Consider the following 15,544-nt stretch of genomic DNA (forward strand, 5'->3'; position numbering starts at 1 on the left):
TATGTAATTTTGCAGCTAAAGCGTCGAGAGGAGCATCTTAAAGTATTTTCTTATTCGAATAATATCAAATAACTCACAGCTGAATATTATTAATGCAAATTCATTTGCATATTATTTATTTTAAATATTATTCTACTCCAAGAATTCACAAATTTTACTTCATCGTTATCATAAACATTGCTATGGATTAAAAAATTCTTACTTTTAAAAACTGATTCAATTCTACGTTTCGAAATTTCTTCACGTAACTTAATAAACTGAACGAAGCTTGTTAACATTTATCCAGGTTGAAAATATCGATCCAGATACTCTGACGATAATCGCCGGTACGGCGTTTGTATGCAAATAAGCACGACCTCGACTTTTTAAATTCAGCATAATATTTCTAATGAACTTCCAACTCCCGCCAGTCGTTCTCTCATTATCGACATCGACATTCAGGCCTTGATTTTCATCGATTACGTTTGAACGATCGATCGCGCGACGATTTCCCCACAGTGCCTCAGCAATAATCATCGCATGTTTGTTGGAAAAGTGTACCGGAAAATTACTTGCAACACTTAAGCTTCCCGTAATAAAACGTGAAATATGACCGATCAACAAAAATCAGCTATGGTGAGTACAATATTCGTATGGATTCAAACCTTATGATATCTTCTTTCGTTCAGGAATTCGTTAAAAATCCACCTTTTCAATAAATACGATAATTGATCACGCTACCTTTTTCTTTGTAAAATAAATCTGAGTAATTGAAAACGACGGTTTATCATTATCGTCACGTTACATAAATAATAAAAAACAATGTGGTGATATTGGTAAACAAGGAAAAATCAAAGAATACAAAAAGTTGTTTATTGATCAAAGTAAAATAATGTGAATGCAAATATAATCTATATCTACAATTAAAAAAGAGAAGCTTCACGAATTTTTATGAAAAACCCGGTAAAAAAATTTGTTCACGGTAAAATCGAAAAGACAAATAATAACAAGATGTTATGATTTAACGAAACCGGCAAGTCATTGCATTTGAAAAAGTAAGCTTAAAATAAAATGAGTTGTGGTCATTAAAATTTTTAAAACTCGTGTATGTTTGGATCACGTGAGACCACTTTGTCAAGAAAAAAAAAGAACCTTTGTTCATCGACATTTACTTAGATAGTTTGCATATGTTAATTCGTTTCTCTACCAATGAATCTCATATAATAAAGTTAGCGACACACATCTATTGCATTTTCTCTTCGTATAATATCGTATAACTTTGATTTAAGCGAGAAGGACAATTATAAATAACAAAATTGAAAATAATTGATAATCGGAGAATACAAGGAAATAATAAAGTGTTTAAATTGAAGTGGAGTGACAACGAAAGAGAATTTTTCGAGAAAGCAGAAATAACTTGGAGCGCGATAAACATATCGAAGGAAATAATTTGAAGAGGAAGCAGTGATGAACTTCGGAAGATGAAAGAATATGAAAATACGTATTAAGAGAAATTTGTATGAAGATGAGAGAAAAATCTGAAATGAAACGGAGATGTTTCAGACTCTTTTAAAATTAAAAATAAAACATCTTCATGAGATCAATTATTTTCACTAGAAAATTACAAACAATATTTAAATAATAGCGTTTAAGTCAGACGAATATAAATCATAAATGATTGTGGAATTAATTATTGAAGCCTAATAATCATAAAGTGTAGAGACAGTTCGGACACTGATGAATATTAAATTTTGACTTTATTAATAAATCATATTATTTCAGGAATAATATAATTGACAATCTTAGATTGGCATCGGCAAGTCATTAACCTTGAATAAAATTATTAGAAAAAAGTATTAAAATAACGTATAGTTCAATTCCCGCTTACTGTTTATTATAATTCAATACATGTATTGAAATGTATGGAATTTGTATTTTAACAGCACTATTTCATTTATGCTTGAATTTCTACGATACGGCAAACCAATAAACCAGTTTTTGAGCAAAAGATTCGTTTCAGAGAAAGGAAAAATAAAAGTAGGCTGGTCAAGTAGACATTTCTTAGCACTTTTGTACAAATTATTTATATCGAATTATTTATATTGGTTATCTCAGGACATTTCGCATCTGGAATTGTTCCACATTTTTTTGTTTTCTTTATTTTGTCCATGTATCTTCATCTTTTTAATACAAAATAAAAAAAAAAGAACAAATTACTCTTAAAACTATCTTTAATTGCATGCTTAACAAATATTCTAGTATCCTAAAAACAATCCGAAACTTTGAAAAGAAGAACAAACATTCAAAGCGATACAAAACAATCAAACAGAAACAAAAATTTAGATAACGATTATCATAAATTCCTCATCTTTGACCTCTCATGTTTGTACGGTTAATTCTCTCTCTTTATGTTCATCATCATCCTTAATCGTCGTTGCAAAAATTTCATTGTTAAATCCTAACCACTAATCCTTTTACGTTATTTTGCATCGCGGTAACCATTTTAAAAGGATATTTCTGCGTTCAGTCGTGGTGTAGCTGCGTGAAAGGCAACGTCGTCTTTTCCACATTAGTAACATGACTAGTTAAATACTGATATCTTAGAGACGCGACTATTTCGTAAGTGCTTTTGCAATTAATTATGCCTGTATTACGTTTTAAAAAGTATTTTCTACTATCGATAACCACTTGATTCGCGTTAAGATTCACGGAAAGATTTCACGTTAATGGTGAACTGTGTACGGTGTAATTTAATTGACAAAAAAGATCAATTACATAAGCTTGAATTTAGTTTGAAGCAATTAATGTTTCGAACAATTATTGAGTCGTGTGTTCATGTACATACGAACAAGAATCATATATGTATACATAGTGATTTATGAAAGTATTTGAACGTTTATAGAAACCTTTTATATGAATATATCATGTGTGTTAATAATAAAACATTTTTCAATTTCATTGACACTGTAATGACTATTATGATCAGATTGATAAGATCGAAAATAAAACTGAAAATTTGCAACTTGAAAAAATTCGTTCACGAAATAAAAGAAAACGACTGTTAAAATGATCAAAATTACCGTGCGTATTAATAACGATGGATTAACTACATTTGCTACGCACCAGACTACGAAATTCTAATACTTCGTTCCGTTCTTAAGCTTCGGATCAAGACATTTTACTTCTATGAAATATTAATCACTTGGGATTATCTCGAGTGACTACATAACTTGAATACTTTGATTCAGCAAATTTAATGTTCTTACGATTGGGACAAAAATCAAAATAAAAAATACGCAATTAATTAGAATCAATAACTTAACGTGATTGAATTTCGTAGTAAGGAGCATTCAGACGATCAATTTTATCATTAGTATTCACAGTTCTCAACTATTGTTAACAATAACGTTTATCGCTCATTTAGTCTAGAGAGTCTCTTATCTACGATAATATTATGAACCTTGAATATTACAAAAATGTCGAAACTTATCAATTTAAATAATAAATGTTTGGTTCTGTGATATGTAAACTTCGCTGATACGCTAATTGCTACGGTTATTTCCAGAGAGAAGTGGTGCTCGAAATGAGCGATACGAATGGACAACCGATTCCTCCCGAGCCGCAGAGTATAACGCCAGTCGTGGAAGTGCACCGGATCGATATAGAGTCAGAATTACCAGACGACAAGTCGAGTAAGTGATCTCGATGAACATTATTATTATTAGTCTTTCATCCCTCCCATTCTTCGTATCTTCATTCATATAATATATAATAATATATAGTAATAAATAAATATAATAATCGAGATGATTAATGGCATGAAAAAGAGAAAGGTTTTACGTAAACTTTAAGAAGATCCAACGATGACAAATCGATAAACTTGAAGATGATTAATTTTGAGACCAGTTATGTTTGAAGTGAAATTTAAAAAATGTGAATGAATAGTTTAGTGCCTTTGGTTCATTGTGTTATTTAACGAATAATTATTACGATGTTTCGACTTTTGCACATCGATTTCTTAGTGATCGAGCAAGAATCAATCTGTCTATGACGAATAAAATATAGTTAATAAAGTAAACTTGTTTGACAGTATTTCTTACGTGGAGCAATTTAATTGTAGTTATAATTATCATATACTGGAGGCCAGTATAAAATTACTTCTTATATTTACTGTGTAAAACAATGTAGAATTTAAAGCAATCACGGAATGGGAATACTCATTCCTTTATCTCTTTTATTTAATGGGGCCCTAGGGAAAAATGATGTAAGCAACGAAATCTTTAATTCTGCATTAGACAAAACAGTGAATAAAGCTAAATTTCAATATTTCTATGAGGAAAGCTTCCAACATTGAAACATTTAGACTTTTCTATAATTATTATTTCTTTTAGTATAAGAAAGAGAGATCTCAAAGAAATATTAATTCCAATTTTTATTCTATTATAATTTCGATTCATACAGAATTGTCAAAATAATATAAATAAACTCAGAATAAATAGGAATTTTCATGCATCGCTTTTCTTCCTGCTTTCTTCAATGAAGTTTGCTTTCATTTGTTTCTTAAATCTAATCTGATAAAATCGAATTATTGTGTTACGTGTAAATCCAATACGTTTGTGCAAGAGACGATAGGAGCGATGTCATTTCTAAAAAACACGGTGCTGGGTTTCAACAGTTTTCACTTCGAGGACGTATAAATTATTCTGTAAATCACTGACCCACGCTAAATACATATCTATCTTTAAACTTTCTTGACTGTCTATCTGTATGATTTTCGAACCAGCTGAAACTTACCACAGCTCTCTTATTAAGCAACGCATCATTACGTAGTAACGTAAAGCCGTAATACGTGAAGCTATGCGATGCAAAGTTTGTTTCGATTTTTATAATATACTGTACTAAATTGTGCTAGTGGTGTCAGACATCGATAATGGGATAAATTTTGCAGAAAAGAGCTTTACAGAACTAAAAAAAAAACGAAACTTAGATAAAAATTTATTTCGTCTACTAAATATTATAACAAATACTCTACTATGATTGTCTTACAAATTTTTTAATATTCTACGCATTCTGTGCATCTTTGAACTTTTAACTTTCTCAAAAGTGCATAAAAATTCGCAATCTTTTATCAAATTCCCAAAATTATGCCAACAGTCCTATACCATTCATTAAGATCCTAACATATTAAGTGCAGTAAATAAGGAGGGAAATTTAAGTAAGGATAACGTAATTAAAAAATATAACATCGATCTCAGAAATTTGTTTACTTCATCTCTAAGCAGCGGTAAACGCCACGCTTTGTCATTATTAACTACAAACTCTAGATCTTTGATCGAATTTTTATCATAAATCTTCTCTATTACATATCTTTTAACAATTTCCAAAATTCGATCAAAAATCTAGTCTTATCGAAAGTTAAGAATTGCTACTTCCACGAATTTACTAAAAATCTTTAACCTTTCACCAGTTCTCAATTTTCTATTAGGTATTTTGCTAAAAATCTTTATGTTTAAAAATTTCAGCAGGCATTTTGAATTTTAAGAATCGACGAGTATATATTTAGAATATTTTATCCCCGGTATGCCATCGGGCTTCTTCGCAGGCGCGAGTATCAACGCGCTATAAGAAGGTATAAAAGCGCTTGAGAACATGTTCTAGTAGGTTTGTTGCACAATTACGTTCATAGATCTGTCAGCAATCGAATCTGATCATTTGTGCACGGTCATTCTAGTGATCATCTAGACATTGAAGAAAATATATAAGATAAGAGGAGTATATGTGAGTTTAGTTCTATTAAAGTGCGTATACCTGACGATAGTACACAAGTAACAGTGTTTTATAAATATATTTGCGACTGAAAGGTGAGTGATAGATGTAAAATCTAGCATAGATGTAAAATGATTAAACAATGAATAAATATTGCAAATCTGTTTATTCGAATTCCTTGTTCAAATAATTGAACATTGAAAGTAATCATTTTTTTTAACCATAATAATTTTTATGCTATTTAAAAAATTGTCTGCCTTACCTGTATTCATACTAAGAGTGTATATTATGTGTTTTTAAAGACTAGTTAACTTGCATGAGTTGGAAATACGTTGACGTATTTTATTTATTTTCTTCCTGTACGTAGTACATTACGCAAGAACTTTTAACAAATCAAACACTTGTAGTATTGCTTTATTATCTTAATATATGAAAATGCTACTAAGCTAGACGTATCTGCTTATTTATGTATACAGTACCAAACATAAGTATTGGCACACCCACAGACGGAATATTCTTTTTTAAATTCTACCAAACGACTTAAGTTTCTTTGAGAAGTTAGAGTTAAAAGGATTAGTTTATTAAATGATATGTAACGAAAAATGCGTAGAAAAAATTACAATTGGTTGAAACCATGATGGAAATAATAAAGGTCCTCTTCCATAATTTTTTTATTTGAACTTGTAACGAACATTTGAAAAATACTATATTTAAATAATATTTATGTTGTGTATATGTATAATATAAAATACTATATTTATATAATTGCTATAAATTACAAATGGTTTTCATCAATGGAAAATCTGAATTTCCCACGATTTTCTGCCTATAACTATAATAAGTCTAAAGATTTGTACATCTTTTGATGCCTGTAGCTTGTTACTGCATCAACCGAATTCAATAATATTTTCATTATAGGTTCAGATAAAAAAGTTATAAAAAGCAACCCTTAGGTATTATTTTCTTCGCGATTCCGACCAATTACAATTGTTTTAAAATTTAAGAATAAAACTTTTTCTTCTCTCTCTTTTTTCTTAACTCTTTAATAAACTAATTTTTCTAATTTCTCAAAAAGGTTCAGTCCAATCTTAAAAAAGTTTTAAAAGTTGTACCAACACTTATGCTTGGTTTTGTGTATGCAAAAGTCGTATTAAATGATAATTGCGTTAAAATTTCATATTCCTGCGTAATTATCGGACTTCTTGTGTCTTCAAGGAAAAAATCGAAGAATAGGATAGCGATAAAGTATGAGCTGTGTAAAAATTACGGTGGAACCATCAGTAAAGTTTTACGATAATGTTAATGGTATGAATTTTATGAAAAAATATGATACACTGTAGTATGTTCTGGTGCACATCTTTCACTTTGTTATGTTTTATGTTCCTTCACTGACCAATCAAAAAATTTGAATTTCGCGTGCGTGCGATCGCAAGAAAACGCGCTCATAATTCTGTTCAACTATATACTTCGATAATTCTGTCGCAACTACTTAAATTTATTGTACAATAGCATAAAATAATATACTTGCTATATTCATCACTCACGTATATTGAAAATAAATTGGCGATGACTAGAATTAAGATCTACCTTCGATTAACAGAAATCTGAAAGCAAAGTTAGGAAATTCTTATTTATTCATTCATTCAAATAGTGAGAATTACATTTTTAGTCAGGTTAATAATAAAGTCAAATTCCTAAGTTTTCAATAAAACAAATATCAATTTGAACACACACTTTATAAAACTGATACATATAGAAATTGGTATAATACATTTATGAGATATTACCTGTTTGATTCATCGTAAACGTTTGACAATTTCGTACAACGTAAACTAATAATGCTGATTATCATTAGTAGTATTATACATATCTATAACAAGATTAAAATACCTAACTATTCTTTCATTAAATACTTGAAACATCGCGCATATAACATATGTGAACATAAAATCATAAAAATAAAAAGCGTGCTGTGAAAGCACTAATATTCACCATCATGAACTAATAATAGACTAATCTTATGTGGGAATTTATAATTTCTTTTTAAATGACTATAGTACTGACATCTATAAAGAAATATCAAACTGTTTTCTTTATCAATTCAGTACCACATACAGAGTAAATTACTATGATAAATTATTCTTCTATGGAATTACTTTTTTTTTTGAGACTGGATTAATAAACATACCGCATACTCGGAATTTCAAGATTAAAATTTTTTACATCATATTATATTTATTACAATGTCAAAGGTTCTGAAAGTAATCATAAATCTCAATTAAACCGTTCTTTTAAAACATGATGCTGACATTTCATTGACTCTCAGATTGACTTTATTTACAACGTAAAAAATAGAAAATTATTTTTTACATGAAACACAAGACAAAGCATCGAAAATTACTTACTGTACGAAGAAATGTTTTAAATAAGAGTTAAGTAACGAAAGTATATGATTTGATACTGTAATTTATTTTTCGGCAAGTGGACAGAGAAAATTATTCTTCGAAATATAACTTCATTTAGAAGACATCACTTTGTCGCCATTCAGCTTTTGAAAGATTTCTTCATACAGTAAGAAATGTTTTAGTTGTTTTTTATCTGACTGCAAAGTGTAGATTAATTTTTATTTGTATTCTATTGTAAATTAAATCACTACAAAAGATAATAGTTAATTTTCAAAAAAACTGTTCAATAGTAATCATTATTACCTTGAAAAGTTTAGTCTTCATGACTTAATAAACAGATGTCTTTCCTTAATAAACGGAACATTTCTCCAAGCAAAATTTATCTTTTCTGAATCGGTAAAACAGTAACAATAATGTGATAAAAGTGTGACAAATATGACTGCATTCCTAGAATGCATTCTGACAACTATGTACCTTCCTCAGAAAATCTCAAATCTACTTCCGTTAACTTCTTTTGCGTTTATCATTCCACGCGATAACAAAGACCATCATATTACACATTCATTGATGCTCTGTAATTTATACTAAATAAACATTAAAAGACTTTACCCTTAATTATTATTCTTTAATATGTAAAAATAAAAATAATTTTAATAATATCGCATTTAAACAAACTTTTATCAAAAAGAACATAAATTGATAATATGTCCATTATATTATACTAAAAGATAGGAGTATAATTTTTACTTAATAAAATTCCATATTGTAAAATGTTCTAGAACGAAATGTAATATGTAAATGGATATTTATATGGGAATGTAATAAAAGAGGTAGACATTTTTATTTCTGATGACTACCAATTTCGGTGATTGGATCAAATTTCTGCATTCACTGCTATAAACTGTAGAGGGCATACCAAAGCAATCCCAGAATCTCTGTTTCACACGATCGGTATTTCAGAATATATAATATAAAGTGAGACAAGCACCCATATGGTATTAAATCTATTGTATTATATCTAAATACATTTCGTCTGTGATTATTCTTCCCTCATTGCTTCGCACCAAACAAACGTGCTTGTTCAAAATTAAGTTTATTTTTATTCTTCAGAGGACAAGTATATATGTACGTATATCTACATATATGATTAAAATTATTTTAAATTCTTTCAATTTTAATTTTTTACTATTTTTATTGCTTTTTTAAACATATTACTGTATTTTAATTGTATTGCTTATAATTGGATAGTAAAGACATTTTCATTTTTAATTATATTAGTAATTTTTTATTGTATTATATTATTTAATTATTTTATTTTATTATTTAGTTATTTAATTATATTAAAAATATTTGTTCTGTACTTTATTACTGAAGATTTTTATCTATGCAATATGACGTTTTATTATAAATCCACGTGTCTAAAATGTGTACAGGAAAATAGATATCATTACTTCCAAGAATTGATTCATGGTTCCACTTGCATAATTTCACGTTTTATAATTCAATAAATTACGAATGTTGAAGCATAAACATACTTTCATCCGTATCTTCTATATAGTAATATACAATAAATATTTTTGATAATATTAAGATTTGTTATAATTTTTTGTAATAAATATTAAATAACTAAACAACTAAAAATATTATACACAAGTTGAGAATATTAAGTAAATCTATTAACGTATATGACGAATATTTTTTATTTCCGTACAAGTGTGTAATGCGCTATACGTATCTAAGTTTTATTTGTCGACGCTGATATCTTAATATGTATTTATTCAAAGACTGAATTGCTTCTATCCTGTATTACTATAATACAGACATATCTGATGTATAGTCGAACTATAATCTCGAACCACTTATTATTCGAATGAGTACGTTCTGTTTCACGTATTTTAAACTTTTTTAATCACATATATGTACCTATGTAATTAAATTTTTTTCAGTTGCTTCATGTGATTATATTTCTAAGCTGGTTTTATGTGCATCAAATTTTGAATGTTATAAATAATAATAATAATATGGAATTGTGTTGCAGTATATATGAGAAATATTCAAATAATTCTTTTAATATATTACTGTACTATAATATACTTACAGAAATAAAACAATATAAATATATCCTTTATTCTTTACATTTATGAAAATATAATAGCTTACTTTATATTTATTCATCATAGTTTCTGTTATATTATAAATAATACTATATCATATATACTATAATATTTATTATTATATTATAATAAGAGATGTTCGTAGTAACTATTATATAGTCATTTATTTCTTCTGATTCTAGCACAAACTAAGGGGAAAATGACAGATTATGCAAATGTAAGTACACTGATTTGTTATTCTATTTCACAGAATAAAAAATTTATGTATCAAATTTTCCAGAAAAATATAAAAATAAAAAATTTCTTATTATATACTTAAATCTACAATTTTTTTGTAGCTTGTTGAACGCACACGAAATGTATTTCTTAGTGGTAAAACAAGACCACTAGAATGGAGATTAAAACAATTAAAGCAAGCACAACTTATGATAAAAGAATGCGAACAAGAAATTGTATCTGCTCTTGCTAGTGATCTGCACAAAGTTTGTATAATAACTATCCATTATATTTTACGTTCAGGTTCATAAATAATGGATTTCTTCCTTTGTAGTCTAAATTTGAATCTCTTACAACAGAAGTAGTATTTACAGAAGGAGAAATCAAAGATTTGCTTACATATATCAAGGAATGGTCAGCTGATGAAAAAGTATCTTCGATATTTTGTAACTTTTTATGCGTATTTAACTATCTTATTTAAATGGATAAATATATAACTCAACTATTTGTATCTTTTAGCCTCCAAAGGCAATAGTCAACATATTGGACAAGGTTGAAATTAAAAAAGATCCATTTGGTGTGGTTCTTATTATAGGACCATGGAATTATCCTTTCCAGCTATGTGTAGTTCCTCTAATGGGTGCAATAGCTGCTGGTAACTGTGTTATTATTAAACCATCAGAAATATCCTCTGCCACATCAAAAGTTCTTGCAAAAATTATTCCAAAATATTTAGATCAAGTATGTACTCCAAACGAATTCTAACAGGAAAATGATTCTGAAATAATCAAGAAAAGATATAAGCATTTCTCACTATGTTGTAAAATAATATTACACATTCTAGGAATGTATTCATGTAGTGCTAGGAGGTGTTCCTGAAACAACAGAACTACTTAAACAGAGATTCGATTACATCTTTTATACAGGTTCAACTACAGTTGGAAAAATTATTCGCGATGCGGCGAATAAATTCTTAACGCCAGTAACATTAGAACTAGGTGGTAAAAGGTAAAAAAATGTATATTTATTACTTTTATTTTCTACACTTCATAATATAAAAGCGATAAATAGATGCATTAATTTACAGCCCTGTATATATAGATAATACGGCGAATTTAGAAGTGAGCGTGAAAAGAATACTTTGGGGCAAATGTGTTAATGCTGGACAAACATGTATTGCACCTGATTACGTACTTTGTACTGAGGAAATTCAAAATAAATTCATAAAAAAGGCAAAGGAGGTTCTCAAAGAATGGTATGGTGATAATCCCAAAGAAAGTCCAGATTTAACACGTATAATTAACGAACAACATTATAAGTAAGATTTTTATTATATATATATATATGTATCCTATAATTTCACATTATATTGCATTCTATGAAATCTCATATTTTTACAGACGTCTCGTAAAATACTTAAATAACGGCAAAGTAGCACTAGGAGGTGATTGTGATTCTAACGAAAAATATATCTCGCCAACTATACTCGTTGATGTCAAGCCTACTGATCCCGTTATGCAAGATGAAATATTCGGTCCGATATTACCATTTGTAAACATAAATAACGCTTACGAAGCAATTAACTTCATAAATAGTCGGTGAGTTCTTTACATATAAATTTTTTCAATAATAAACATGCCCAAAAATATTCTACTAATAAAAATGCATAGAAATATTTTTAAAGGATTATAAACTTCTAAAATTATATGCACACTGAAAATTTATACAATTTCATAAATTTCGTTAAAATATTTTATAAAGCAAATAACAAGAAATAATATATGGCAATTAATTCTTTACGTTTAGAGAAACCCCACTTGTACTATATATTTTTTCCAAGGACAGGAAAGTTCAAGATTTATTAATAAATCAAACTCGTAGTGGAAATGTAGGAGTAAATGACACGATAATGCAATATTGTGGTGAGTTAGGATATTAAGCCAAGAATAGTAGACTTTTTGCTAGTATATGGAATGAAGTAATAAAATTTATTTCAGTCCTTACAAGCTGTATAAATCTTTATTTTATCTAATATGTATTTATATTGGGGTGTCGGTTTTCAGTTGTGGTTGTATAACTACATATTCTTTAATGTCCATCACACATGTTCCATCATAGCACTTTTCAAACTGAATTCTCATGATCCATAATCACACATGAATATTTCATATTACCTAGTAAACCAAGGTGAAGGTTTCTTCATTTTAGTTTTATAAATATTAATTGCATAAAAAACGATTATCCACTCATATATTTCTGATATGCTGCAATTTGTCAGATTCTAATTAAATTACACTTAGACTCTCTGTATATTTGAAATTTTTTGTAAATAACATCTTTGAAATTGCATTCCATGATAGTACGCCTATAATATTGGTAGTAGTAATTGTAAAATCCTTACGATACTTTAATGTTTATAATTCTTTGTAATTCGCTACAACCACTTGTAATGAACTTGCACTTGTATATATGATGCAAAGATTCAAACAGTTTGAATTCCCTACAAATCTTCAATTACGATTTCAATTACTAATTCATAAATTGTGACATATCCTGTACAGGGAGAAGCCATTATCATTATATATATTTAGTACTGAAGAGAAGACTATATCGATATTTCTTGAAAATACAAGCAGTGGTAGTGTTTGTGTTAATGATGTAATAATGCATGTCACAGGTATCTTGATACAAATATACATCTAGATATTTTTGTATAATGTTTAAACTTATGCATGTTTGCATGCATTGTTGTATGTTTGCGAATATTCGATAATTCCACAAAAATTGCGACCCAGGTGTTGCAATTATGCATTGGTAGAAACGACTCCATTCCTCGAAATTGAAAGCTTAGATGTCTCCGATATGGAAAAGGACAACACGATTGAAAGAGAAAGAGGGACTGAGAGTTAAAACGTTCGGCAATATATAAAACATAAAAAGTCCGTGACAAGCCAAGACCTTTTTTAACTAAAAAAATCAAACTTTCTTATTTTTGATTTGTGATAAATGTAACATTCACCAACATGTTTGTTACATGTTACCGACAGTAGTAGCATCAAGTACGGTATAATTCGGAGCATATTTGCTTATTTGATAAATGATACTTAGATACATATCAATAAGTAAATATAATTCAAATTATATCGTTTCGGTTTCGTTTTAAACGGAAAGACCTGAAAAATATGATAGTAAATGTTTAATTTAAAAAAGATTAAAAATAAAAAAGCTTTACTTCTGGATTGGTATCTAAATACATTATCTCAGTGATATTTGATGTACAATCATTACACTATGGGACCTCGCTCCTGTAGTAGGAATGACGACTGTGTAATTATGTAAAAGATCTTTTTATGCAATTATCGAATATTTTCTGTATGTATATACATATATACATGCACACACAATAATTTTATATTGTACATATGTTTGTACTTTGTGTATATAATATCATAATATATTATGACATATTTTATATTTAATATTTAATGTATGAACATTAAATATCTGTCTTTCAGTTGACACTTTACCCTTTGGTGGTGTTGGTAATTCTGGTATGGGAGCTTACCATGGAAGATATACATATGATACTTTCGTGCACAAAAAAGGCTGCCTTATTAAAAATTTTAATAAGTTAGGAGAAACATTGGCATCGTAAGCATCATTCTATAAAATTATATTGTACATAATCTAGCATAGGAATAAATTTATAGAGAAATAACTATTGTTTGTAATTTGCTGCAGATGCCGTTATCCGCCATATTCCGACAAGAAGTTGTCTTACATAGGACTTTTATTGGCAAAACGGCCTGATATACCGGGAGTTAAATACATTCCACATCTTTTAGCATTCGGTTTGGGAATTCTTGTCACATATGGTATTTCAACTGCTTTAAAGGTATATAAACCGAAGCGTATTTAGTGCACATATTAATCTATATTCGTAACAATTTGAACTGTTATACATCACCGCACAAAATATTCGCCGCACAATGTATGCAAACTTTATAGTCGTAGAATTAATTTGTGGAAACTTAAATGTTGGAAATGACTGATTGTTCCATTTTCATTCTAATTTAAGTGATTTACTATTTGAAACTTATGACCTTAAAGAATAGTTCATGCTTGAAAATGGTTTATAATCACATTTCGTTAAATTTTTATATATGTTTTTTTTTATATGCTTCCATATAAAAATGTTTATTATGATCTATAGTTAAAACGCCACGAAACAACACGCACATTTAACGAATATTATCATTTATTATGTTAACACAACTACTGACGGCTCAATAAAGGCAATAAGTGTTGCTATATAAATCACCATTATTTTGTTCTTTCCTAATACTTAACTAATATACGAAAATACTTTTTCAGGTTCAAGAAGAAAATTATTAATGGACTCCTCACAATACTGTTACAAAAGCATGTTATCAATTACAAATTTCAGAACGTTATTTATGTATAATTTTTACCTATTCGTATTCTAAATTCGTACGTGTTTGCAACGAGTAAGAGAACTTTTAAATATTAAAATAAAAATCAAATACATTTCTGCAAAAATTTAGCTTTAGAGCTTATATACTTACACACGTATAAAATTTTAATAATCGCTATTTTGATATTATTAATACTGTATAAGTTACTAGAAGATAAATTAGCACAAAAATTGTCCCTAAAAAATCGTGTTTTTATGACATAATTCTTTTTTAGATATTTTATAACTAACTTGAGCTTCCACAATAACACATTGTATTTTTTAAAGATTACAATAAGATTTATCAGTATATAAATTTTCTATAGTGTATATAGAATGTATAATGTGCAAAATTGTTGCCATAACGTCAAATAAATATATAAAAAACCCTACCATTTCACTCTTTTTATTAGAATTATATATAATCCGATAAATAATAAATGTACTGTTTATAACATAACAGTACATATGAATATATACTGCAAATAAAGTACATATAAAATAGTTAGCATGTAATAAGTACTTAATACGTATTGAGATAATATAAAAAATTTAATCTCTTTTTTTAAGAAAAAGTACTTTTTACTAAT

General features: G+C 28.2%; 1 protein-coding gene across 8 annotated transcripts; it reads left to right on the forward strand.

Moving 5' to 3' along the window:
- The first annotated feature begins 445 nt into the window (after positions 1-445).
- Positions 446-15,346, forward strand: LOC122570717 (aldehyde dehydrogenase, dimeric NADP-preferring). Of its 8 annotated transcripts, XM_043733474.1 has the most exons (13): positions 448-615; positions 3,545-3,671; positions 10,447-10,481; positions 10,603-10,746; positions 10,815-10,910; positions 11,000-11,221; positions 11,325-11,488; positions 11,568-11,798; positions 11,881-12,078; positions 13,042-13,157; positions 13,996-14,131; positions 14,222-14,375; positions 14,855-15,346. In XM_043733474.1, the coding sequence occupies exons 1-13, from the start codon at positions 589-591 to the stop codon at positions 14,873-14,875; spliced, it is 1,671 nt and encodes a 556-aa protein (XP_043589409.1). In that variant the 5' UTR covers positions 448-588; the 3' UTR covers positions 14,876-15,346. The 8 variants fall into 8 exon arrangements, with proteins under 8 accessions (XP_043589416.1, XP_043589408.1, XP_043589409.1 ...); XM_043733481.1 differs by lacking the exons at positions 14,222-14,375; positions 14,855-15,346 and adding an exon at positions 12,287-12,402 and having other exon boundaries at positions 446-615; XM_043733473.1 differs by lacking the exons at positions 13,042-13,157; positions 14,855-15,346 and adding an exon at positions 12,287-12,402 and having other exon boundaries at positions 447-615; positions 14,222-14,797.
- Positions 15,347-15,544: the final 198 nt, after the last annotated feature.

The sequence above is a fragment of the Bombus pyrosoma genome, linkage group LG9 (genome assembly GCF_014825855.1).
Source record: "Bombus pyrosoma isolate SC7728 linkage group LG9, ASM1482585v1, whole genome shotgun sequence".
Lineage (NCBI taxonomy): Eukaryota > Metazoa > Arthropoda > Insecta > Hymenoptera > Apidae > Bombus > Bombus pyrosoma.